The sequence below is a fragment of the Eucyclogobius newberryi genome, unplaced genomic scaffold (genome assembly GCF_026437365.1).
Source record: "Eucyclogobius newberryi isolate DKJ021-1_F unplaced genomic scaffold, fEucNew1.0.hap1 SCAF_18, whole genome shotgun sequence".
In the NCBI taxonomy this organism is placed as follows: domain Eukaryota; kingdom Metazoa; phylum Chordata; class Actinopteri; order Gobiiformes; family Gobiidae; genus Eucyclogobius; species Eucyclogobius newberryi.
The window spans coordinates 14,459,182-14,484,513 of record NW_027315812.1 but is presented as its reverse complement, the minus strand read 5'-3'; the positions used below and the strand labels follow the sequence as shown (position 1 = coordinate 14,484,513).

General features: G+C 41.2%; 3 protein-coding genes across 12 annotated transcripts in view; 2 read left to right on the top strand and 1 right to left on the bottom strand.

The window, feature by feature from the left end:
• Window positions 1-10,939, top strand: part of mak (male germ cell-associated kinase) — a 12,332-nt gene extending 1,393 nt beyond the window's left edge. Inside the window, exons 2-16 of one of the 8 annotated variants that reach the window (XM_072450597.1) lie at window positions 1,772-2,041; window positions 2,966-3,020; window positions 3,114-3,235; window positions 3,677-3,759; window positions 4,423-4,555; window positions 4,733-4,904; window positions 5,195-5,362; window positions 5,944-6,174; window positions 6,242-6,435; window positions 6,856-6,995; window positions 7,081-7,221; window positions 8,498-8,584; window positions 9,564-9,683; window positions 9,808-9,900; window positions 10,467-10,939. In XM_072450597.1, coding sequence (XP_072306698.1) covers window positions 1,941-2,041; window positions 2,966-3,020; window positions 3,114-3,235; window positions 3,677-3,759; window positions 4,423-4,555; window positions 4,733-4,904; window positions 5,195-5,362; window positions 5,944-6,174; window positions 6,242-6,435; window positions 6,856-6,995; window positions 7,081-7,221; window positions 8,498-8,584; window positions 9,564-9,683; window positions 9,808-9,900; window positions 10,467-10,627 — 2,001 coding nt within the window. In that variant the 5' untranslated portion in view covers window positions 1,772-1,940 and the 3' untranslated portion in view covers window positions 10,628-10,939. Of the gene's footprint in view, window positions 1-1,771; window positions 2,042-2,965; window positions 3,021-3,113; window positions 3,236-3,310; window positions 3,391-3,676; window positions 3,760-4,422; window positions 4,556-4,732; window positions 4,905-5,194; window positions 5,363-5,943; window positions 6,175-6,241; window positions 6,436-6,855; window positions 6,996-7,080; window positions 7,222-8,497; window positions 8,585-9,563; window positions 9,688-9,807; window positions 9,901-10,466 lie in introns of those variants that run through there. The other 7 variants (XM_072450598.1, XM_072450599.1, XM_072450600.1 and 4 more) reach the window with 7 other exon arrangements.
• Window positions 10,940-11,061: 122 nt separating this feature from the next.
• tmem14ca (transmembrane protein 14Ca) lies at window positions 11,062-12,346 on the bottom strand. The gene is made up of 5 exons (XM_072450608.1): window positions 12,215-12,346; window positions 11,756-11,840; window positions 11,461-11,562; window positions 11,295-11,382; window positions 11,062-11,216 (listed from the first exon to the last, which is right to left on the bottom strand). The coding sequence occupies exons 2-5, from the start codon at window positions 11,829-11,831 to the stop codon at window positions 11,156-11,158; spliced, it is 327 nt and encodes a 108-aa protein (XP_072306709.1). The 5' UTR covers window positions 11,832-11,840; window positions 12,215-12,346; the 3' UTR covers window positions 11,062-11,155.
• A 1,402-nt stretch (window positions 12,347-13,748) lies between these two features.
• tfap2a (transcription factor AP-2 alpha) lies at window positions 13,749-24,846 on the top strand. 3 transcript variants are annotated; one of them, XM_072450606.1, is made up of 7 exons: window positions 13,749-13,873; window positions 17,457-17,873; window positions 18,667-18,718; window positions 20,012-20,231; window positions 20,926-21,044; window positions 22,507-22,648; window positions 23,359-24,846. In XM_072450606.1, the coding sequence occupies exons 1-7, from the start codon at window positions 13,841-13,843 to the stop codon at window positions 23,645-23,647; spliced, it is 1,272 nt and encodes a 423-aa protein (XP_072306707.1). In that variant the 5' UTR covers window positions 13,749-13,840; the 3' UTR covers window positions 23,648-24,846. The 3 variants fall into 3 exon arrangements, with proteins under 3 accessions (XP_072306707.1, XP_072306706.1, XP_072306708.1); XM_072450605.1 differs by lacking the exon at window positions 13,749-13,873 and adding an exon at window positions 15,189-15,379; XM_072450607.1 differs by lacking the exon at window positions 13,749-13,873 and adding an exon at window positions 16,442-17,127.
• The last annotated feature ends 486 nt before the right edge of the window (window positions 24,847-25,332 follow it).

Sequence of the window (25,332 nt, the reverse complement as noted above, 5' to 3'; positions counted from 1 at the left end):
CACTACACACTTCACACTACACACTACACTACGCATTACACACTACACACTACACACTACGCACTACGCACTACACACTACACACTACGCACTATGCACTACACACTACACACTACACACTACACACTACGCACTACGCACTACACACTACACACTTCACACTACACACTACACTACGCATTACACACTACACACTACACACTACGCACTACGCACTACACACTACACACTACGCACTATGCACTACACACTACACACTACACACTACACACTACGCACTACGCACTACACACTTCACACTACACACTACACACTACACTACGCATTACACACTTCACACTACACACTACACTACGCATTACACACTACACACTACACACTACGCATTACACACTACACACTACACACTACACACTACACACTACACACTTCACACTTCACACTACACACTACACACTACACACTACACACTACACACTTCACACTACACACTACACACTACACACTACACACTACACACTACACACTTCACACTTCACACTACACACTACACACTACACACTACACTACGCATTACACACTACACACTACACACTACACACTACGCATTACACACTACACACTACACACTACACACTTCACACTTCACACTACACACTACACACTACACACTACACACTACACACTACACACTTCACACTACACACTACACACTACACACTACACACTACACACTACACACTACACACTACACACTACACACTTCACACTACACACTACACACTTCACACTTCACACACACCTCACACCTCACACCTCACACTTCACACTTCACACTACACACTTCACACTACACACTTCACACTTCACACTACACACTTCACACTTCACACTTCACACTTCACACTACACACTTCACACTTCACACTTCACACTACACACTACACACTACACACTACACACTACACACTACACACTACACACTTCACACTTCACACTACACACTTCACACTTCACACTACACACTACACACTACCCACTACACACTACACACTTCACACTTCACACTACACACTTCACACTTCACACTACACACTACACACTACCCACTACACTAGGACACAATGAACACTGAGGATGTGTTATATGTAACGTTATCGAGGGCCCTGTGTCATCCCCAGTTTGTGCATCAGATTTGTCTTGGAACAGACTTGAGTACAAAGGGATATCGACGATTCATTTGGCTAAAATATGACTGTAGGTTTACACAATTGGGCCAAAAATAGTTTTATATCCCAAAGTAATACATTTTGTTATTATGTTGTAAGTTAATTTGAGAACTGTTCTATAACTTAACAATTTATGGTCATTGCCTTGGATTTTCAACTCTTAATATCTGTTTCGGCAAATATCAGTCTTCGACAACAACAGCATGACAGATATCGGTAAAAATCCATATTAGACCATTGGCAGCTCTTAAACCTTTAACAATAAGTCGATGTAGTCATTATTGTGACAGGCAAATGGAATGATATTGCCAGTTGGAGGGAGGCGGCGAGTGCCAGTAAGCACAAGTGATGTAACATCCTATTTACATCCCTGTTGGCTTAATCGTCTCAGCGCTGCCATGTCATCTCCCTCAGGTGGTCACTGGAGCGTCCCACTACGGAACAACACACACCTAAGCCTCTTCACAAGCAGGATCAACAGCAGGCTTAGGCTTTCTCTGTGGTCACCGACAGAACCCTTGACCATTATAATGTTGTTACAGGTGTTAAAGACCAGCCAAAGACATGAACTGGACTGTGGACCACTTCAGCCTTTTCCAGTGGATCCGTTGTTTTGAATGCCAAAAAGTGAGCGAGTGAGAGTTACTGACCATCCTCACCCCTAAGGAAGCCGTTTTTGCCCTGAGGAATGCTTATTGACAGCGACTTGAGATGAACCGCTACACCACGCTGAGGCAGCTGGGCGATGGCACCTATGGGAGTGTGCAGATGGGGAGGAGCAATGAATCTGGGGAACTGGTGGCCATAAAGAGGTGAGGACTAAAGACACTATAGTGCACGTTTCTAATTCACTGCCGTCATCAATGTGATCCAATGCCTTCGCTGCAGTCACTGATAGTTGCACAAACTTTCAGAAACATTGGCTGGACATCATTTTATATTTCTTTGGTTTGATGATGAGGAAGATTTGCTGTGGTGAATGTTGAAATGAAGAAGAGGGAATACAAGGCAAACAAACTCTGAGCTGTTGCCTCAGCAGCATGGCAGCGTATTTCAATAATGAATGGGGAAGCGGGTGGACGTGTGGATCATTTGGTTACCATGCAAGACAATACATGTGCGGCTGGTGAAAGGCAGTGAAAGTACGGCTGTGTCAGGTTCCTGACACCGAGGAAGGACTGACAGTACCTGGCTCTGCCCGGGCTCCGAGGATCTCTGTTTCCACAAGCTGTAACTCTTACATAATTCTGGGCCTTTAGGCCACCCCAGTCAGTCAAGCATGGGGCCTTAAAGTGCAATATGTAACTTTTATGGTGGGCGGTCCGATTGTGTCCACTGTATGACATTAAACACATCGAGCTTGCATTTATTTAAGTACGATCTTGAAAAACAGGCATTCTTATGTGAGTGGGATCATCTTTTTACAGATCTGACCTTTAACCTGGCATCACCTGCTTGTCTCAATTTACATGTTGAATAAACAATACTTGGTCAATCAAAAATAAAAAAATAAATGACCTAATTGAATAAATGTGGAGGCATCAAAACACACATATTATAGACACAAAAATGCCAAATCTAGAGATTAAAAGCCACACTATCAGAAGGAGTACAGCTTAAAGAAATAAACCATAAAAAGCCCAGTTATAAGACGCACCCTCACGTTGGGCTACAGTTATATGTTAACTGAAATGAATCAAACTTTCACATTATTTGATTTTTTTTTTTCATTGTAGGATGAAAAGAAAGTTCTATTCTTGGGATGAGTGTATGAACTTACGAGAGGTCAAGGTAAAAGTCGTGTAAATCACTTGTGCTTCACCTTTGTTATTATTATATACAATACAATGAAAAGCACATTTTTCCTTTTGTATTTTCTCGTAGTCTCTAAAGAAGCTGAACCATGCCAATGTTGTGAAGTTGAAAGAAGTCATCAGAGAGAATGACCAACTGTATTTCGTGTTTGAGTACATGAAAGAAAATCTCTACCAGCTAATGAAGGACAGGTAAAGAGCCATTTATAACATCACATCTTCTATCTGCAAATACAACAGTCCAATTGCACTGATTTTATTTTACAGAAGAAAATTGTTTCCAGAGTCAGTGATACGAAACATAAGCTTTCAAATTTTACAAGGCTTAACATATATTCATAAAAATGGTAGGTGGTGCTGTGTTCCCTTTATGCATGGTTACCGCATGGGAATGGGCCACGCTGCAAGATTCTGCCCAGCATTTTATGTGACGTGCACAGAAAATGTAAAATGCATGAGAATCTTGTGGTTTTAGCTTTCAACTCTGTCTTTACATGTGTGGATGTTTCTTAAACTCATTTAAAACGGCATTTGTTGCTATCGCAGGCATCCATTCATCATTACTGTCCCCTCTTTTAACATCTTTCTTGATCCTGTTTCTTTTCTCTTCTCTTGGTCGCTTTCCGCTGTCAGGGAGAATAACATGTTTTCTGAGAATGAAATTAGGAACATGATGTTTCAGGTGCTTTCTGGCTTGGCTTTTGTACACAAGCATGGTAAGGGCTTCACTGTCAGTCTGTAGTGTAGACTGGGCAACGCTTTTGTAGTTTTGTGTTTGTTGTGCTGTGTAATGTGTTATTTGTCTGTCATGTGTAAAGCTCAAAGTGAATAACGAAGGGACAAAATGCAGCAAAATGTGACGTCCCAGTGGAAAATAATCCTCCAGCAATCTACATTACGTTAGATTAAAGAGTGCAATAAATAATCAGAAACATAATGTAGTGCAACGACTGCTTTTAATGAAAATATTAATAAATAGGTTATTGCTAGTATTGTTCAATGAAATATAGGAACAGCATTTGATTTAATTTTGATAAGATAAGATAAGATAAGATAATCCTTTATTGTCCACACATGGGGAAATTTCATTGATACAACGCAGTAGACAAATCCTTTACAATTATTTTGTCTTGAGAAATATGTGCCTAAAATCTAATAATTCATATATTCAATTTGATATTAAGCATTTTTTGTATGAATGTCTTCAAAAAGCACAACAACCGCACTTTCAAAAGGATATTTTACAGACCTTTTAGTTCCAAATGCCTCTGCTGTATCACACAAAGCCTTTTCTTTGCGTGAAACATCTTTGCTTTTGTTCAATGTAAATTGTGAGGCTTGTTTCAATATTCTCAAATGTGTAAAATAAATGTTTTCAGGGTTCTTCCATCGCGATATGAAACCAGAAAATCTGCTGTGCATGGGCCCCGAACTGGTCAAAATAGCAGACTTTGGGCTGGCCAGAGAAATCCGCTCTAAACCGCCATACACTGATTATGTGTCAACGCGGTGGTAAGATCACTTTTCTAGACTTAAATGTCCTCATCTATACACATGTGGTTTAGTATTCGGCATTACTAATATTCAAAATGTTGAAATGTAACCTAAAACAGCAGCATTTTCCACTCTGACATCTATAATCCAGTCTAATCAATGACACCTCATTATTAAATATGTGTGTTCGTGTAGGTACCGAGCTCCAGAGGTCTTACTGAGGTCGTCCGTGTACAGCTCCCCCATCGACCTGTGGGCAGTGGGCTGCATCATGGCCGAACTCTACACTCTCCGGCCGCTCTTCCCCGGCAACAGTGAAGTCGATGAAATTTTTAAGATCTGCCAAGTCCTGGGCACTGTCAAAAAGGTTAGTGGAGCCTTAAGGTGGCTTGACCTTAGTTCAACCATTTAATTATTGACGGAGGGGCAAGTGCGTACAAAGACTCATACATGTTTTATGAGCTATTGTACAAAAGCATTAAAGATAACCATCAAAGTCATAGTTGATGTTGAGCTGATGCTGATGCTGGCCGGCTGGTGTTGTGTTCCTTCATTATAACTACACGGAGGTTCTCAAAGTGCACGGCGGGGGTCACGTACGCGCCTTCTCTCCCCTGTAAGTCTGGTTGTGATTTGCTGAGGCGGGTTTCTTCTCAGGGAGACTGGCCGGAGGGATACCAGTTGGCCACGGCGATGAACTTCCGCTTTCCCCAGTGCGTGCCGACCCATCTGAAGACGCTGATCCCAAACGCCAGCAACGATGCTATCACTTTAATGAGAGACATGCTCCGGTGGGACCCTAAGAAGAGACCCACGGCTGTACAGGTACGTTTAGATGCAGTGTCTTCTGATGCGGCCTCACCTGACCTGTTTTGGTCATGTTTTTTCACTGTCTAAGTCGAATGACGTATATTATCTGTGCCTCACTCAAGGGAATTGACTGATTAGACCTAATTAACAATCCGCTGAGATGAGGGAATAACCAGGAAACACCTTTCTAATGGGAGTGCTTTCTGTATTCTCTGCTCGTTTGGCTCCCAAGTGTTTTCTTAGGTGTAAATTTATGTTTAGTGAAATCTAGCGTCATGAAAAATTGTTATTTGACTAACTTAGTTTGTGCATGCAAGTTGTAGCTTATGCAAGTTTCTACAACATATATTTGCAGTTTCATTTCATTTAGTTTAAAAGTTATTGTATAAAATAATAAAATAATGCATTACTTTTGAACATTGAGCACTTGCATCATTAACTTTCCGATAAACTCCACTTATTTCATTTTCATTAAACATATGGATCAAACATGAGTCTAACTTCAGTCCAGAGTGAATCCCCCCAAAGAGCCTGAGATATGCTCAAAATACACACACAAAAAAGATGAATTAAACCATTTTTTCTGTTGCATTCAGTCGCTGCGGTATCCATACTTCCAAGTGGGTCAAATCTTAGGTGCGAGTCAGGAGGTGAAGAAGGTCCAGGCCCGGCCCCAGGCTCCGAACCAGCCACATCAACCCAAACCAGATCTCCAACAGTCTTCCTCCGAGTCGAAAGCGTCACCATCGGACAATGGGCCACACAATCAGCCGCCTCTTCAGCCCGTCTCTGTGCAACAAACTGACACAACACGCCTCAACCAAGCAGTAAGTATTCCTATTTTTCCACATTTGTTACGTGGCGGTTTTTGTATCGGTTGAGTCTCTCTTGCAGAAGGCCGGCTCTCTTGGCAGTGACAACGGCGTGGGGGGGATGGGGATGCTGAAAAATGGCCGCCGACGCTGGGGTCAAACCGTGGCCAAGACGTCTGACAGTTGGGAATCTGATGTGTCGGAAAGTGCGGCGTCCATTTCCAAAAAACCCAGTCTAATACAATCAGAAGAGGAGAAGGCTAAACACCTCCCACTGTAAGTTATTAACACTTTGAATAATGCTAAAGTGCTAATACATTTTGGAAAATAAATTGATATGTCAGTGCATTTGAATATTTACTTAAATAGACCTGGAACTCGTATGTGATCAATGCATCTGGTCAAAGTGACTTGTATTAGTAGGAATAAGAAGAGAAATGTATCTGAAATTAAAAGTATTCTTACTTTGTGGGCCCTGTAAATACATTTTACTATTGTACATGAGCTTTTAAATAATCTCATAGTGCATTGTTTATACTTTTTTGAAATTGCTCTCTAATACACTTGCAATCTAAGTAGTTCAACACACATTTTCAGCTTCTTACACAGATAAATCCCTATTACCGGTACTAGGTTTGAGTATTTGTGTGAGACATATCAAATATTCATGAATAAGGCTTGTTTTTTTTTTTCTAGGGTGAAGGATCCAAAACCTTTGTATTCCTTCAGCTCTGTTACCAAGCTACCTAGCAATGTTAAGGTTAGCCAAACTGACCCCAACCTTCCGGGATCCGCTGCACGCCAACACTATCTCAGCCAGTCACGATACCTCCCTGGTAAAGCAACTGCACCAAAACACAGTGCTATCCATTTTGATGTTGCTTATCGAACGCATTTCTGACACGTTTGCTCTGCTTTAAGGGCTCATTGGTAAAAACCAGTCCGGCGATAAGGTGCTGGGAGCCAGGACGTTCCGAGACTTGTGGGAGAACTCGTCAAACACTGTAAATAAACCACTGGCGCCCATTGGAGGGGGATTATCTGTCACCAGAGCCAACGCAGGTAAAGACTCGTGTCCAGTGATGCTCTACAACACTGCACTACATGACCGAGGTGTCCACACAGTTATCTGACACAAGAGATGGCGTGGGGGAAAGTCGGTTAGAAACTTGACAACTAAGTACAATTATCCAAGTCGTCCCAACGTCTGGTGAAGTTGTCCATATTTGTAAATGTCCAAAGATATTTCAGTCCAGTTCTTGAGAGTCGGATCTGTTCCTGTCATGCTCTTTTTTTCTGCTGCCAAAAGTACATTCCACAGAGTTTTACATTTGAGATACTTTGTTTTAAAGTCAAATGGAAAATCTGAGGCAAAAAGCATCTGCAGTGTCTCATTAATCTCAGTCCAGTAATTATGAATGAGTAGGGCAGTCCCAAAACACATGATGGAAATACTATTATTTTTCAATCATTATAAAGCCAAATAATAATTTTAGAGAAGGATTAAAAATGTTTTTCACTAATCTAGTTTTGTTATATAGTATGGCTTACTCTATTTCACATTCTATTTCATAACTATAATAGCCTGAAATATTTAAAGTAAAATAAAAGCCTGAAATATTTTCTCTGACTACTTCATTATTGGTATTTTACTACTGAATTGATTTATCAGCCAAATGTATTATTTTTTCTGTGCATCAACAGATAAATGTAATACAATGCACTATTTTGTTCCCTTTGTAATCCTCTTAATATAATTATACTACACATTTGTCAAAAACAATTACCTGGTCACTCTATTTTAATAATAAATACAATTTAAATTGAGCTGAATGACTTGTGACACCTAACGTTATATAATTTGACACTTCTTGCACTCTCTGACACAAAGAAGACTCTAAATGCTAATGGCTGGGCTAATGTTCTGATCAGTGGAGTTAGGACTCAGCCCAAGTGTCTGCGACCTGTATAATTCATTTGTTATGTAGACAGTCACACAATATGGCTCCCTACTGTGCCTGCCTCTTTCCCCAGTCTTCTGTCTCTTTCTTTCACCTTGTCTCTCCGTCTTCATTTTTTATTCATGGGATTCAGACTTTCAGCAAAAAGATCAAGTGCTCCTTAAAGTGCCCTTAAAAGTACCCCCTGCCCACTGGTCCCACCCCCGAGCAACCGCTAATGTTTGTTTTAGGACTACAAAAGAGCTTCAGATGTGGAAAACAAGGCTAGGATTCGAGAGTATATATTGATCCAATTATTACATTATTTTGGTTGGCTTTGTATATCACTTCTGTTTTTCCTTTTCCTCCTTGTTGCATGCTCTCTTTGCTGTGACTAGAAGAGAATAAACCTAAACCCCTGGATAGCCCACAAGAGAAAAGTGTTGTAAAAGAGAGGACGCTGGAGAAAGTTGATCTATCCAAAGGTATTGAAGTAGTTAGATGTTTGTGTTGTGCATATTTATGAAGTGTTTTCTACCTAATTATGACCTGCCAATACTGAAAACCTCCACAACAAGCCAATGCAATGTGTATTCTGACGCTTTTGTGTGAATAAACATTATTTTATTAGGTTGGGCTGTGCAGTTCATTAAAATGTAATCAAATTGAAATCCAATCATTTTTCATTCACATTTTTTTAATTCATTTTATTTTGAAATCCAATCATTTCAAATCGTAAATTATCAGCATTATGATTCTGGAGCATATACAGACTAGTTAAAGACCAGTTTTGTGGCTAGATAGCAGTGATGTAAAGTCTGTGTTCTTCAAATTAATATTGTTTTTAATGACATTTAATCAAAAATTGTGATTAATCAATGCAAGATTTGTTTTTCATGAGCTACAGGAGTTTGTCTGTTAAAAGTAGACCACAACCACCTTTTAACAGACATTACTCACAGTTTTCTTTTCATGGCTATTTCCCTTTCTTTTCACTTCTGTCTAACATTCACTTGTTTATTGTTCAAAGTTTAAAACAGCTAGAGGGTAATTCGAGGAAAAACTAACAACCAGTGTGATGTGACGAGCCTTTCACTCAAACACTTAACATGTGACTGACAAGAGCGGCTAACGTCCCAGCGGGGGCCCCGGTAACAAATACACAGTTTACATTGTGAGCTAAAGATGTGCCTCTTCTCAATAGATGCTAAACTGAGCAACGGCCTTAAGTGACATCATGCTAACAATGCCACATTTCACTAATTACGCCGATAACGATCCGAGACTGCTGCCGGAGCAAAGCACTCAATGACATCAATCACTTGGCCTTCACTTTTGAATACGGAGGACACACTTCTCACACACACACAGGAGTCACAAAAAGACACAGGTTCAACTAGCAAAGGTTGTGTTGACTTTTGCTTGTATGGAAATGAATATAACACTAGTTTGACCTGTTTTAAGGCAGTTTTGTGAGCACCAAGTACAACCTTTCTGCCGGATACATCCCTTCATTCCAAAAGAAAGAAGTGGGTTCAGTGGGACAGCGAATCCAGCTCGCTCCTTTGGCTGGGCCGCACTCCAGTAAGTCTCTATTTCATAAATAACTGCCCCGACACACACACACATGCAAATTCTTCAACTAAACTTTTTTCAGACTTTCCCTAAACTAAAACCTACCAACGTTTCTCTCTCTGTTCTTTTCCAGCTAGCCTATCCTCTTCTGATCTTAAAAAAGAACAATCTAAATCTGCAAAAGCTAAGCAGCTCTCTGGCTCACCTTTGAGTGAAAACAGTGAAGGTAAACGTTCTCCTTTCCAGCAACTATTTACTGTTTTCATTTGGGGCTTTTATTTGAGAGTTTCTTTAGTTAGAGGTGCACTGTGTAACTTTTCAGGGTCTGCTCCCTGCTCGTCTCCATGGAGATAAGTTTAATGCCATACTGTAAAATTTACAGGCAATAAGCTGTCCACAGAGACGAGCAGGCGGGGGACCTTTCTCCAGAGGAGTCACATAGGGCTAGGGCTGCGAGATTTATCGCAATCAAATCGAAATTGCAATTTCATTGAACAAATTTAGCAAATTGCAATGTCTGTAGTACCATCTTTTTCACCTTAAAACAACCAAATTGTTTTAGTCGTATTCGGTATAAAACAGATTAGATCCGTTTATTAGTATGCCAGTTCAAAGGCCTATTTCAGTCTTGTTGAGACATGTTAAAAATGTGAGCGTTGAATCCAATTATTAAAACATAAATCGTTTCAGAAAAATCACAACTTGTTATTTTCCCCAAATCATGCAGCCTTTCAGAGGGCACTTTTTCATGCAGTAAGTTTTATGAAACAAGCTAACAATATTTTCTTTTAGATTATGAAGACTGGAAAAGGAGAACCGACCGGCCTCTGTTAAAGGGGAGCAGCTACTCTGCTTTGGGGAAGACCTCTGGAAACATGCTGCCCCGGGCCCCTGCAGTGCAGCCGGTCCACGGGAGGATAGACTGGACCTCCAAATATGGAGGGAATAGGTAGTACAAGGGACTTGTGTTTACTTTCAGCTGGACTCGGTGAATAATGCACTTCGGATCTTTAACACTGTAGTACTTGCAATAGTTGTTGGGTAAAAAAATACTGTCAAAACTTTGGTTTGCTCCACCCATTTTGGAACTGGACGTTATCACTGGATCTGTACTGTGACCTTGTACACGGTTTGGTTTTAGCCAATGTTGGGAATATTGATATTTTTCAATGTTTCACTTGCTTTATGCATTGCTGTTTTTAATCAAACAGGTAAAACGATCGCCTCGATAACAGTAATGTAGCAGTACTTCCCTTTAGCTGAGCGACAAATACAAGCACACCCACTTTTTTATACAGTTTAAAAACATGTGCTCTTTGTAATATGAAATGGATGAAGTCTTGTTTTGCTACATTTTATACATTGACATTTTTCAGTTTGCAAACGCAATAAATGAAACGGTTCTGTTTTTTTTAATAAACACTGGATTGTGTTTTGCATTTTATTTACATTACACAAAACTATTAAAACAAAAGGGAATTCTATAAAGTCTTGCTGGGTTTCTGGAGCAATGTTAGGCCAAGTTTTCCAACCATCAGAAGACTATAAACACACAAAACATGCATTAATAATAAAGAATACAATAAAGACATTTGGGCAGTTGTGCTAGTAGACGGTTACCTTGCTGCGGCCATTACGCCGGCGGGAAACAGCTTTCTAGATCCATAAAACCTCTTCCCCATGACACCTGATAATACTCCGGACGTACCTGAAAATCCAGATTAAACCAGGTCAATTTCATGCCACATCTTTTTGCCGTAGTAAGTTTAGTTCAGCTCTTCCTTACCAAGTGAAACCCAAATATTATTAGGATCATTGGAGATTTGATAGGCGCCAAAACCAGCGAGTCCTCCAAAAAGAAGCCCAGCACCCAGAGAGGGAACACTGCCTGGTAATTAAATACAATTACAATTACTCAAACTGTACCTGACATCTGGAGAGAAAACTGCACACTTGTTGCATGAAAATGCACTTCATGCAACAAGGCAAGTAACTACACAGTACAAATGTGTGGATCTACTGGCACTGAGCATCTTCTTTGACTCAATAAACCATATAATATTTCATTTTTGTCCACATACCTGCTTTCACATAGCCCACGATGCCCCCAGTGCCGATCAGAGCTGCGTATCCATATCCCACCCAGTCCACAGACATGTCGGACCCCTGAAAAAGACACAGTCCAAGAGTTAAGACAAACAAACACATCCATAAATCGAATTATCCAACACTTACAGCAGTTAAATTATAACGAGGACTCGGAGTAGTGTTTGATACAACACTATTCAAAACGATCGGAGCAACCAGCAAATAAAGAAACATTATAGTTGCCCCAAATCTACCGCCATCGGGTCACAAAAAGAGATTGTGTCGTTGGGTGTTTGTAAATGTGGAGCGTTAGAACTGAGCGTCTGGTTTGGGGAGATAAGAAACACTGACGCGTTCGCACTGGAGTAGTAGAGCTAACAAACTGCAGCTACGTGACATATAGAGACATATAGAGACAAACTACGAACGTGTTGTTTTAATGGTCTTCTTACCTGTTTGTAATGTGTAAATATCAACCCAAAATGCTGCACCGCGCTGCTGCTTCTTATGGCTGCTTCAGACGACCTTCGGGATCTGCAGAAGCGTGTTCTCCACCGAGCACAAAATATGGGTGCACAAGTGTTATGACGCCGCGTGGTGCCTGATGGGATATGTAGTCTTGTGGTCTACATCTTTTATCCATTTTAAAATATAGTTATTATGTGAAAAAGCTAAAGCTATTGAAGCAAAATTACGGATCGTGTTCATAAACTCTTGTAAAACTAAATGTTAAATCTGTTGCCCATTTGTTGCCCAATTGTTTTCTCCCACTCTGTATCCTACCAGTTGTGTCAAATTTAATTTATTTATTAAGCCAAACGTTGTTTAATGCTTCAATACTTCAATAGTTAAGTTTAGGGCAATCATTTTCTACCGTAAACGCCGTAAAGTCACCATGTGGAATAACAGTTATGACATGCATGACCGCAGGGGGGCGCCACAGGACTGTACATGATCAGAGACGGACTCATTTGGTCATAATAGTAAGTTGTGGAGTGCTCCTTTAATATAAACTCTATAAACCCTTTACAGTAAGCCTACATTAACACGAATTAATGCACCCTCACTCAAAATGTATCCCATGTGTATTTACTTAGTCTTAGTTTGCCTTATTTTACGTGATTTCAATCAAATAAAAATAACACATTAGGTTAAACAATATTTTGTTTGCGCCGTGGTGTGACCTGCTGAAGATGCACAAGACAAACCTGAGGCAACTGTGCGCTTCATGGCACGTCTTGTCTTCCATGTGCTTCCACTCACTTCCGCTACGTGGCGCTCTAACACAGCCCATGTCGCCTCCCGATCTGAATTCGCAAAAGTCTCAAAACCATGTAAGTAATGTTATGAATCTGACCACGCAGTTCAAGTGGAATAGACAACAAGTTTGGCGCTGTAGGCACTGGCGTTGAGTCTGCACAAAACTAACCCTGATAAATAGGCCTAATACATTGTAAATATCAGTTTATATTAAAATATGAATTGATAGGCTACCGTATTTGTAAGTAGGCATAGTTATTATAGGTTGAATTGCTGTGATGTGAGCTGAATGTTCACGTTGCATGAGTCCCATCAGGCTCTCTCCTTGTGCACAACCACAAACTGTAATTTTGAGCATTCCACTTACACATGTAGCACTTTCCTCCGCACAGTCAAACCCACACACTGCAGGTGACGTGCGCGTGCTGTTGTGTGTATTATGTCAAACAGGCGGGTTTTAAGTACACTTTGATGGTGAAAGACACTGTGTTGAATTTGGGTATTTTTGAAGAACAGTCTTTTACTTCATTTCACATTAGGCTCATTCTCGGACAGCAGATTCTTCATCATCAACTGTCTACTGTAGACACACACACACACACACACACACACACACTGAGTTATTCCTCCCAGTCCACGCCCGCAGAAGTGCGCATGCGTGTCCAGGTAGCCCGCACCGCTTTTATGGCCAGGTGAAACAATTCTTCTCCAGGCTAAAAAGTCAAGCTTTTACTTTGCAATCGAAGACCTCCATGAGAATTATTCATCAACACAGAAGATAATAAAAGAAGGATTCCAAAAGCAGCGTTGGACAGAGAATGTCAATTATGGGCAAAATGGGGGAATGGCAGGTATGTGCTGCTTTTTATGACAAAGAGAAAATCTGTGAAAGCTGTCATCATGTTTTCAACATGTAGCTCTATAAAATCAATCAGGTCTGTTTCAAATAAATGCTATGTTTAAGCATCCATCAGTTAGACTTTCTGTCGGTAATTTGACTTGACATGTTTTTGTTAGTTTTTTCATTCGTACTTTTGTTTGTATAATTGTCATTATTACAAGCCTTATTATTATATAGCTTTGTTTACGAAGTTTCGTGCGTTTGCAGCCATGACACTACAGTTTGATTTACCCCAAACTGCATCTTTTTTGCTTAATGCCTGTAATGTTCTGAGTGTGATGTATAAACAATCCTTAGGTGTAGGCTGGGAGAAGAGGCATGTCTTGAACTTTTATGGGAGGCATGTTTGTGCGTAGAATCACTGCACCAGTTGTGTGAAAAATGCCTTTTCTCTGAAACTTTGAGTTTCACTCATTCTACCAAAACACAGGAGAAAACACCAAGGTCTGCCATTGTCAGCTATATTTCCGTCGTTTACTCCTCATTAATAACAACAGCTCATTTAGAAAATGAGGGGCACTCCACCAGAAATGGTAATACAGGTTTTAAGGGGAAAGTGAAGCCAACACCTTAAATAGCTGGCAACCTGTCTGCTGACCCACGACCTGCTGAGGTGAAAGCTGGGTCGGCGACAGAGCAGAGCCAGCTCCCCGAGCCGCTCATTCACTTGAATCAGACCCATGTTGTTGTGTTAATCATTTACACTGCCCCCTTCATGCGCCCAAACCCTGCGCCTCTGGTCTGTGGACCTGTGGATCCAAATGAGCCGAGCTATTACCATAACGCTTAAAGAAAGAGTGCTCCTTCTCACTGTGATTAAAATAACAGTTTAAAAAGAAGAAGAAATCAAGAGTGACATTGACAACAAAACGGCTGACACGTCTATAAAGTCTATAAAATTGACAAAAATCAGGGCCAAAATTATATTTAAAAGAGTATTTTAATTTAATTAATTTTACAACGGTATATTTTAACTGCAAATAAATAAAAACGCCAACAGATTTGATATAATGCCAAACAGTCCCAGGTGAGCGCTTTGACCCATGTTCCACCCCTCCCCGTCCACAAACACCTGAGTGAACAGTAGAAATAATACGCGCGTGTCGTAAAGTTTTTTTTTTTTTTTTTTGTGTTACCTGTGCGCTGTCCATTGGGCGCAGGAGAGGCAGATGGGGGAATCAAAACGACTGTTGATATGCTAATGAGGCCCAGTGCACTGTGTGTTATTTTACACTGCACAGCCCTGCTTCAACTTCCACCATTAGAGGGAGACCTCAGAGCACCAGACAGACAGAGAGCTGCACAGCTGCAATAAAAAGTAGTTTTTCTGAGCGGGAGCCACAATCTACTTCGTGAAAACAAGACCATAAGGCGATTTTCTACTCAATAGCCACCTCTGAAATCCATGAAAATGCTCTGGAAATTAACTGATAACATTAAATACGAAGACTGCGAGGTAAGGATGCTTTATGAATATCATATTTTACACATGCATGACATGCAACTTAAAATATCTAAATCGTTTAAGACTAGACTAGAGTAGCACAAATATTCACCCTTTATTTATTTTTTCTAACAATTAATATTATTGCTGTATTCCCAAACAATTGATAACAATAATAATAATGATTATTATAACAATTATACTAATAATGATAATTAGTATTATTATTGTCATTATAATTATTATATTTATAATACTTGTATTAAATAATACCATAATTAAATATTCTTTAAAAATCGCATATTTTATAGCAAGTAGTATTTATTTATTTTTTATCACAGGGAAATTGTGAGTCATGCTTTTATTTAAACTATTGTATTTTCCTCTGCTAAAAATGATCATGTCACTACTAATATTGAACTGCTTTATTCATTGGGTAAAAGGTCTTTGTTTTTAGCTGATGTTTTGAAAAAGCTGGTGTTTGGCGTGTGTTTGCAGATGCTCTGTGTGCTTCACATGGCGTGTTGTTACGGGCTAACTTTGACAGAAAGTCAGGGAGTGGAGAAGCCAGTCCGACGTGTTTGAAACACTACGAGGAAACGTGGCAGTCAGTGCACTAAATGTTGCCCAGTGTTTTCAAGATTTATGCGTGAAGACAGAATTATAAAACAGATTGAACGAATTTATTGTGAGGAAATTACACTTTTTCCAATTTGGACGCGCTTAGAGGGCTCTTTATTTTTCGCGTTGTTGTTGTTTTTTTCCGCCTCGTCTTTCCGGGCCAAAGTTAAAAGTCAGCAGGTGCGACGCGGGGTTTTGGAGGCAGACAGCGATCTGGGGGACGCACTGACCCAATGGAACGCGGCTCGCAGTCGGACTCTGACGTGGAAAACAAAGGGACTAGCGCTGGAAACGTGCCGACGGTGGGAAAGCCTGTCGCGGCGTGTGCTGGACGCTCACCCGGCTCAGAGGTGCACATTGTTTCCTTCCATTGCTCCTTCTTTTTGTCTCTGGTCCACCTCCCTTTATTCCTATATATTTATTTCACTTTTTAGGCTTTGGCCCTGGGACCCTTTTAAACTGCCCCCTCCCTCTCGGCCCCCACCTCCCTCCCTCCTCACTCCTGATTCGTCAGACGGGGAGTGAATGTCCCTCTTTTTTGTCTCTCTCTCTCCCTCTCCGCTGCTCTGATTAGATATACTGATTCCTCCTTTCAATGGACGTCATTTAAGCGCAGACTCCTGCCTTGAGTTGCGTCCTCCACTTCACGCCTGATTTCCGAACCAGTCTTTTTCCTCCCCTCTTGTTATTATTAAGTATTGCTCTAATATTAATAGTCATGAGTGCGTCCGATTAGGAGTCTGAGAGGGAGACGAAGAAACGGCTCTATTGCTATAATGAGCGCAAGCAAGAGGACGGCTGCATTGTGATAGAAGCCAGAGGGACCGAGAGAAACTTTTTGAGGCAAAAACACGAAAAACCTGCGTTGTTCATCGCCAAATGAAGGGCAGAAGGGATTTTACCTCTCATTTCTAATGGATTATCGTCCTGCTGTGGCACGCATCTGATCGCTGGGCCATCGCGATCTCGCAGAAGAAAATACATTTTGTTTTTGTGGGAGATTTTGGTCGTTGTTGCTGCTGGGCAGAGCCATCGCGTGCACCATCTCCCCTAAAACACGCACAAGTGTTTTGTGAACTTTCTTTACCTTAGACGCACCAAAAATCAGTAAAATGTTAGTGCACAGTTTTTCCGCGATGGTAAGTTTGTGAAGCTTTGGTGTGTCACTCATTTTGTAATATTGTTTTATACCAACGAATTATGTTTGTGGTTTTTGTGTTTCTTTAAAAAAAAAACACTAAATAATTCTCATCAATTTGTTGTGTTTTAATAGTCGCTTGCTTATTTTTGTAAGACTTTTTTATTTTGACATGAAAAAAAAAATGTATCGTTCAACGTATTCCATTTTTGGAGAACCCGAACAAAATTACAGTCCGTAGCTAACGTCCAGATAATGTGAGATCGTATGCTTTGCAATCTGTAATTATCTCAGGTAATCATTTGTAATAAACCCTTCTGTGCGTCTCAGGATCGTCATGACGGCACCAGCAACGGGACAGCCAGGCTACCTCAGCTGGGCGGCGTGGGCCAGAGCCCTTACACGAGCGCGCCTCCGCTCTCCCACACACCAAACTCGGACTTCCAGCCTCCGTACTTCCCTCCGCCCTATCAGCCTATCTACTCGCAGTCTCAGGACCCTTACGCACATGTCAACGACCCTTACTCACTCAACTCGCTACACGCACAGCAACAGCCGCAGCACCCGGGATGGCCGGGCCAGAGGCAGAGTCAGGAGAGCGGCCTGCTTCACCAGCACCGAAGCTTGCCCCATCAGCTGTGCCGGGAGTATCGCAGGGAGGTGCTACTGCCCGGACACGGCCTCGACACGGGACTCTCGGACTCTATCCAAATCCATGGAATACCTCACTCATTAGAAGACGTTCAGGTGAGAGAGAGCTGTCTATACATTCGATTTACAATGGCACATCTTTTACGCCAAACTAATTTTAATGTTATTGTTAAATTAGCTGAAATGTAATACAGTTTTATAGAGGCTTGACAGATCATGTTAAATTGGCTGGATGTTGTACTCCTTAAATAACAGGCTATTTTATATATTTCTAACGAGCGCATATTTAGGACATAATAATCTTACACACGTTTTAATTTCAACATTGGGTTCGTATTTATTGTGTTATAGCGCATTAGACATTCATTTTTTAAAGTTGAATAATAATTCCTTTATGCAATAACTCATAATGAAATAATAGGCTGTGAATTAAGTTCGTACCGATGAGCCATAAAACGTTATACTGAATCTCTCTTGCTCAATTTTTTTGTTCTTTTTTCATAAATCAAAATTCTTCTTCCTTTTCCGGTGTATTTTGTGAAACAGCAATGATCCTCTAATTCGTTTATAGGGCTTTAATAGGTTACGTTGCCTTAATTACTAACATATAGAATACAAGTTTCCAAGCCAATCCAAACGCAAAATTAGGTCAGGATTATGGGACGACACCGCTGCGTTATTTAAGTCTGACAAATGTGTCCGCAGTGTAACCTGCTAAAACATAATAGCAATAATAACAGGTATGGACCTCGGGAACAGAGTGTGTGCTGATCGTAGCCGCTAATTGTGTGTGATTCTTTGTTATTGCACCATGTGGAGCGCTCAGTTCCACACAAGTGAGAAACATATTTTGAAGCATTGTGCTAAAATTGTCCATTTTGTGTCACAGGCTGTTGAGGATCAAGGAATCCACATTCCCGACCAGACTGTAATTAAAAAAGGTAAGCAATTTCCTCTGAGATATCATGCATATTTCCACCACTAGGCTCCACATGCACGCGCACATACACACCATGCGCCATTCTGCTCCAGAGAGCTCGATGCACTGCGGTAATGCCTGACTGATCCTAATACGCAGTAGCCTATTTTTCATTACATGCTTTCCAAGTGCATCAAACGGGCTGCAACCCTTTTCCCTCACGATGATGGAATTTACTGAGAGCGTTTGAAAGCAGCAGGGAGATGAGTGGAGCTAGTGGGCTTTGTAGTACAGGCCCATGGTGTTGATGATTAAAGATCCAGGCCTAAATAGGGACATAATGTGCCGGCTCTTCGGCTGTGAGCTCGGCTCGGCTGCTCGGATCTAAAATGGAAGCTGGTGGCTCAGGCCTGCTCCGAGCTGCTGGTCATAGTGACATTAACGGAGGGCTCCGGTTCATGCTCGTGTCCTTTCAGAAATCTAATAGGTTATTGGAGCAGAATATGACAGGCATTGCTAACTTTTGAGCTAATTCAGTGTCGTTCCACGGTTTACTAATACAATTAGGCCAATACATTTTCTTCCTTTTATTGCCGTTTTGACATTTTTCATTTTTGAAAAAATGCATCTGCAAATCAGCTGGATAATTGGCTTCTTATATTAGTAATCTCTAGAGTTCGTTTAACTCCTATTGTCTCTATTAGGCTCCCCTGAGCCATTAATGTCACAAGTGATCTATCCAAAGGCGCGCGGTCGCCTTTGTCTCCAGTTACTGCGCTCACACCAAAAACCGTGTAAAGCCCAGTCGTGCCACAGCCCTCTCCCAGCTTGAAATTTCACCCGCTGCTTTGCTTCTTCTCAAAAGGATACGTCCAAAATACTTAAAAGCATCTTGGATGGAGTGTTATCGTGCGCAATGTTGAGGCTAATTTAAATGACTGCAGGCGAATGTCAACAATGTATTATACATTTTATATTTAACCTGTCCAATAATTTTATGTATGGTATTTATTATTATTTTTTTGTATTATTATTATTATTATTATTATTTTGTATTATTATTATTATTATTATTATTTTGTATTATTATTATTACTATTATTTATTATTATTATCATCGTGATATTTTAAATATTTTTCGGTCTTTCCGTATTACATGTGGCATTAAACTCCTAAATCCGGGGTCTAAATCCCCCTTCTCATTTAGTTAAGGCTTTGCATTGCATGAAATTCAGTGAGCACGGTCTCTCTCACTCCTCTGACTCTCATCTCCATCTCGCTTTCCCCTGACCTCCTTTCCCTGCCCATTTTACAGGTCCAGTGTCTTTATCCAAGAACAACGTGTCCATCCCCGTCAATAAGGATGGTCTTTTCGGCGGGGTAGTAAACCCCAATGAGGTCTTTTGCTCGGTTCCGGGTCGTTTGTCCCTGCTCAGCTCCACATCAAAGTACAAGGTCACGGTGGCCGAAGTGCAGAGACGCCTCTCGCCGCCTGAGTGCCTGAACGCGTCGCTGCTGGGCGGGGTGCTGAGGAGGTGAGCGTCCATGTCACAATCTACCTGCCTTTTTATAAATGCTCCGTTCTAGAAGTCAGCCTGCTTCTCCTCCCTCTCCCCTCTCTGCTCTGTACCAAGAATAATTAAAATCGACCAACCATGACACCCAGCTCCTGCATTTAAAGCAGAAGGGGTCTGTTAAATTCCATATTAACTTCCCTCTCCCTCCTATCTCAAATGAATGTAGGCCTAGCGCTTTCAAAGCCAGCTCTATAGGCCCAGTGAAGGCATTACGCGTGAAAACATTGGTCTCCAGTGAACAGTCTTGTGAAGTGCTGCACAGACTCACGCAGCCTGTAGTGCTGCCTATTAAGTAGGGCTTTATTTATTCATTTGCTACTGTAGTCTGGCAAATACGCTCCCTCTCCTTTAGCTTTATTTATAATGGGAATCAAGCAGACTTAATGCATTGATAATCCGTGTTAGAATAAAACTGAATCTACACGTGATAAAAGAATAATTTCTGAGCATATTATTGGCATCCAATAAATAACCACACAAAACAAATCAAAACCTGACTAGAAAAAATAGCCCAATATATGGGACAGCCCTTCATTTGCCATGAGGCATGGACTCTCCTCACCCTTTCTTTGTCCACAAATGAGCTACCTCTGAACATTCCTCCACGCACACGCCTCAACAATGTCTTTCTGCTTTGTCTCGTCGTCTGCAGGGCCAAGTCTAAAAACGGTGGGAGATCCTTGAGGGAGAAGTTGGATAAAATCGGCTTGAATCTACCTGCGGGCAGACGCAAGGCAGCCAACGTCACCTTGCTGACGTCACTCGTAGAAGGTAAGTTTTCAAATCTCACTGTCAGAGTCGTTATTCCCGCGATATCTGATGAGACCCCCTCCTCTCTGTTCTCCTCTTGTCTCTCCCTCACTCGTTTTCTCTGTGTTGGAAATCAGCATATGCGCTCATCCGTGTAATGTGGACCGACTTTGCCTCGCAAGTAATAAAGCATGAAGGATGTGTGTGAGAGACACACACTCACACACACACACACACACACACATAGAGATAGAGCCAGGCCGAGGCTGGGAGAGAGAGTGGTGCTAGTGGCTCTGCAGCGTTTGGCCTCAGCTTTGAGCAGCGCAGGTCCACGCCTGGCCTAGTTTACCCACTGGATGAATTTGTGTTGAAGTCCAGTTAATTATTGCTTGTTTATTAGGCACTGCTGAGCCGCTTCACCTCGTGGAAGAGAAGTCGATTGATTTATTAACCCTGCATTGTTTCAAACATTAAAACAGTCTGGATATGGCGGCACGGGGCTTGGGTTTAATGTTGGCTTAATTCTTTCGTTAATAGCTTCTCCTGCTTTGGCTTTTGCTGAAGATTTTCTGTTGCATGCAAATGGCATGGCACTGACCTATTGGGAGCTATATGTTTTGACTCTATTAAAGAATAAATTAGTCAATTATGGTGCACTGAAAACCAAAGATGCCTTTTCGCGAGTGGATGAATCCATTCCGCTCGCACAGTTGAACTGATTAGTCTATTCAGTGCAGTGGTATTTGGTGCAGTGGGTTTCCAAAGGTGAAAGCACGCGCTGGTTCATTGGTCCTTGTTAATCATTATTGCACGAGGAGCAAATGCAATATTCATTGAGCTTGGTAGAAATTTGGTGGTGTATTGTAATGAGCCCCGAGAAAAGTATTGTAGGTAATAAGGAGGTGGTGGCACGTGGGGGCGGGTGTGCGCACGCGTGTATGTGTGAACAGACAGCTGCTTAGTGAAGGGACAGTGTGTTTTCTTAAGTACTGTCATTGTTTATGATCTACTCATTTTTATGGAAACGACTTCACTGGACTTGAGCTTTGATGCTAATTGGCGCATGCGTTCTTCCGGAGCGCAGCAGCGCAGGCTCAGGGCCGGAAGCCCCGCAGTAAAACTCTACTGCTTCAGGAAATTAAAACCAAAGACTAGAGAATTCGTACAAAAAGAAAGAGACGTGGAATGTCGTTTATGTCACAAGAATGCGACGTTTTGTGTAGGCCTAATCTTTCCAAATTGCGCTTTCTGTCCCTGTCTTCCTGTCTGATGGACTCAATAATAAACAGTCATTGGTAATCAATGGCAAAGAGCGCACAGGACATGTCACCATTGTTTACTCCATATTTAGGCTCCCACTTCTCACGGTGCGAGGGCAGCTGCGCGTTGTAACAGCTTGACTGCTCTGTGGAGCTCAGATCAGATCCATAATGTGTGACTGAAGTGCAGTGAATAATCACCAATCCCTCTCTCTATTTCCCAGGCGAAGCCGTGCATCTTGCCAGAGACTTTGGTTATGTCTGTGAGACCGAGTTTCCAGCCAAGGCAGTAGCTGAATATGTAAACCGTCAGCATTCCGATCCAAATGAACAAGTCCAAAGAAAAAACATGCTATTGGCCACCAAGTAAGTGTAATTTCCCCATGTGGGACAATAAAGGAATATCTTATCTTATCTTATCTTAATTAAAATTCGCACTGTCACATTGCATGCATCAAATGTTGTTTTGATTAGATTCATTCCTCTTTGAACACGTGTAAGTTTTTTTTTTAAAAGGCCCGTATTGTGTAAAATACAGGAGCGCTCATTTTACCTGTGGTGAATGTGGGGAGATATTATTCCTTCACTTGCAAATTTATTTTCCCTGCAGTAGCAATTAGTTTAGACTGTTATTTCAGTGGCACTGGCACATTACTGGTTCCCTTCCAACGCTACCATTGGCTATTTTTTTTTTTTACTGCGCGTCAAACTAAACAGGAATTCCTAACACACAGGCGCAAGTGCAGGCCTGTTTTCAGTATTGATGGCGGCCATTTTATCAAACACTTGGTGGCTATGGCAACTTATCGCAGAAGGATCCGCGTGCATTTATTGGAGCAATTTATTTCACGCTTCCTTTGTCTTTTTGCTGTCATAGAGATCCTTATTCATATAACAGCTTTGGGATATCTCAAAATCCACCATAAGACATGTTCATAAAGCATTTTTTTTTAAAAATATTCCATAAAAATCTTTCAAGCAAGATAAACTCTGATATAGATATATTTGACTGTAGGCCTGTGTGTGCTCAAAGGTTGATGCTTGATTTGTTAACACGCGCTTCTCTCTGCCTCCAGGCAAGTGTGCAAAGAGTTCACAGACCTGTTGTCCCAGGACCGCTCGCCATTGGGTAACTCACGGCCGCAACCGATCCTCGAACCGGGAATCCAGAGCTGCTTGACCCACTTCAGTCTCATCTCGCACGGTTTCGGCACGCCGGCCTTGTGTGCGGCAGTCACAGCGCTGCAGAACTATCTCACCGAGGCGATCAAAGCCATGGACAAAATGTACCTCAACAACAACCCCAACAGTCACTCAGATAACGGCACTAAAGGCGGAGACAAAGACGAGAAGCACAGAAAGTGACGTTACGATCCGTTTCCGGGGGCCACATTTTCACCTGCTCAATTTTCCCGTTCCCACCCACGTCCATTCAATATAAATATTATAAATACCATATAAATACTATTGATAAAGTTGACCGTGCCACTTCCAGACCTGTTTTGCGTCTTTCCTTTTTACGCACCACTTCTTTGGAATCACAAGAGGCCATCCACTTCCTCTTCTTATTATTAAAAAAAAATAAAAGAGAACGCTGAAAAAGGAACAGCTCCAGGAAGGAAAACATTTTTGTTGTTGTTGCCTCAGACAGAGAGAACTTTTTATGTACTCTCCCCTGTTTATTTTTACGAGCTACAAAGACTGAAATCCTGCGAGCCATTTACTTCTCAATTTGCTGATTGTGACACGAACTCTCAACGTAAGAAAAAAAGCTGAAAACGGATGAATTCTTATCAGTATTGTGAATAAATATGAACTTTCCAACAGATCTCCATCAGTTGTACTCTTCAATCTCCTCCAAGTGACCAACTTGAACTTTTTTTGAATTTCAACACGATTCGCGGTTATATAAGGGAATCAGTGTTCATGTATGTATATATTTATTTATGTGTAATTTAATGGGAATTGTAAATATGGTGCGTCTGTTCTTTTTTATTTATCTGGTGCCTCCTTGTTTTAGTGGGTTTTGACTATTTGGTTTGTTCTTCATGTGATTTTATGGTTCTTAGAAAAACTGAAGTTTTGGGGTATTTTTAATTTTATTTCTCTGGGATATATTTCAATTCAGCCCTCTTGTAGCATGTTGAGGCGACATCGAAGCAAAATGAACAAATTGACCAGAAATAAAACTTCAATTTCACTCTTATCTCTCTCTCTATGAATATCATCCAGTTTATTTGAAACGTCAGTGACACCCGCAAGAGTCTTATTTGTTTCTATTTTTATACAAGCTTCTGTGTTGTGCCAATCAGATTTCACCTCTTGTTCTCTCCTTGAAAGCACCATAAAAGCAATAAATGGTTGTCTTTTTTAAATGTTCGATTCAAAAGAAACACGTTTTTCATGGGACCACCTGATATCTTGTCCTGTCGGAAAATGTCCAGAAACTGGAGGCGGTTTTAGCTGTATTGTATAGACACATGTGCTGGCAATAGTTCCCATGCCTGTCAATGTATTATAGTCCTTTGTTTCCCAGAAAAAAAATAAATATTTGATACGCTTCATCTCGATTTTATTCATATCTTTTAATTTTTCGATTCACTGGCTGTTTTTCTTGAAGTTTTAAGTCGTGCTTGTCAGCTGCGATAGTAATTGAGTTTTACGTCTCCTTTGACAATTGCTCCTTGCAATAAGCAGCTGAACTCATTGTTTCCCTCAAGTATAACGAAAAAAATCTTAAAACTTCCTATCAGAGCGCTGGATCCAATGCAGGCCAAATAGCTCCCAACAATGGTTAGATGCGTGTTTGAAGTGCGCACGCAGCGCCACCCTCCAGCCAAAACCCTCTGAGATGTATATGGGCCTGGTGCGCTATGTTTGCTTGTTACAGACTGTATTTAGATCCTTATTCAAAGACACACATCAAATATTTGTGATGTTGTTTGCCTCACTGTGTAATCAATGCGCGATCATCTCTCACTCTGGTGGATGTTTATGTTCCGAGTGTAATCATTAGGCTTTTATAACGAATATTCTCCAAAAGGTGCTCT

Excerpts from the sequence above, each read along its gene's own strand:
- tmem14ca (XM_072450608.1), bottom strand. The coding sequence starts at position 11,831 with ATGTCTGTGGACTGGGTGGGATATGGATACGCAGCTCTGATCGGCACT. Across the intron at positions 11,383-11,460 it reads TAATATTTGGGTTTCACTTG|GTACGTCCGGAGTATTATCA; the intron begins GTAAGGAAGAGC and ends CTGGATTTTCAG. Across the intron at positions 11,217-11,294 it reads GGCGTAATGGCCGCAGCAAG|TCTTCTGATGGTTGGAAAAC; the intron begins GTAACCGTCTAC and ends GTGTGTTTATAG.
- tfap2a (XM_072450605.1), top strand. The coding sequence starts at position 15,329 with ATGAAAATGCTCTGGAAATTAACTGATAACATTAAATACGAAGACTGC. Across the intron at positions 18,719-20,011 it reads CCAGACTGTAATTAAAAAAG|GTCCAGTGTCTTTATCCAAG; the intron begins GTAAGCAATTTC and ends CCCATTTTACAG. Across the intron at positions 20,232-20,925 it reads CTGGGCGGGGTGCTGAGGAG|GGCCAAGTCTAAAAACGGTG; the intron begins GTGAGCGTCCAT and ends CGTCGTCTGCAG.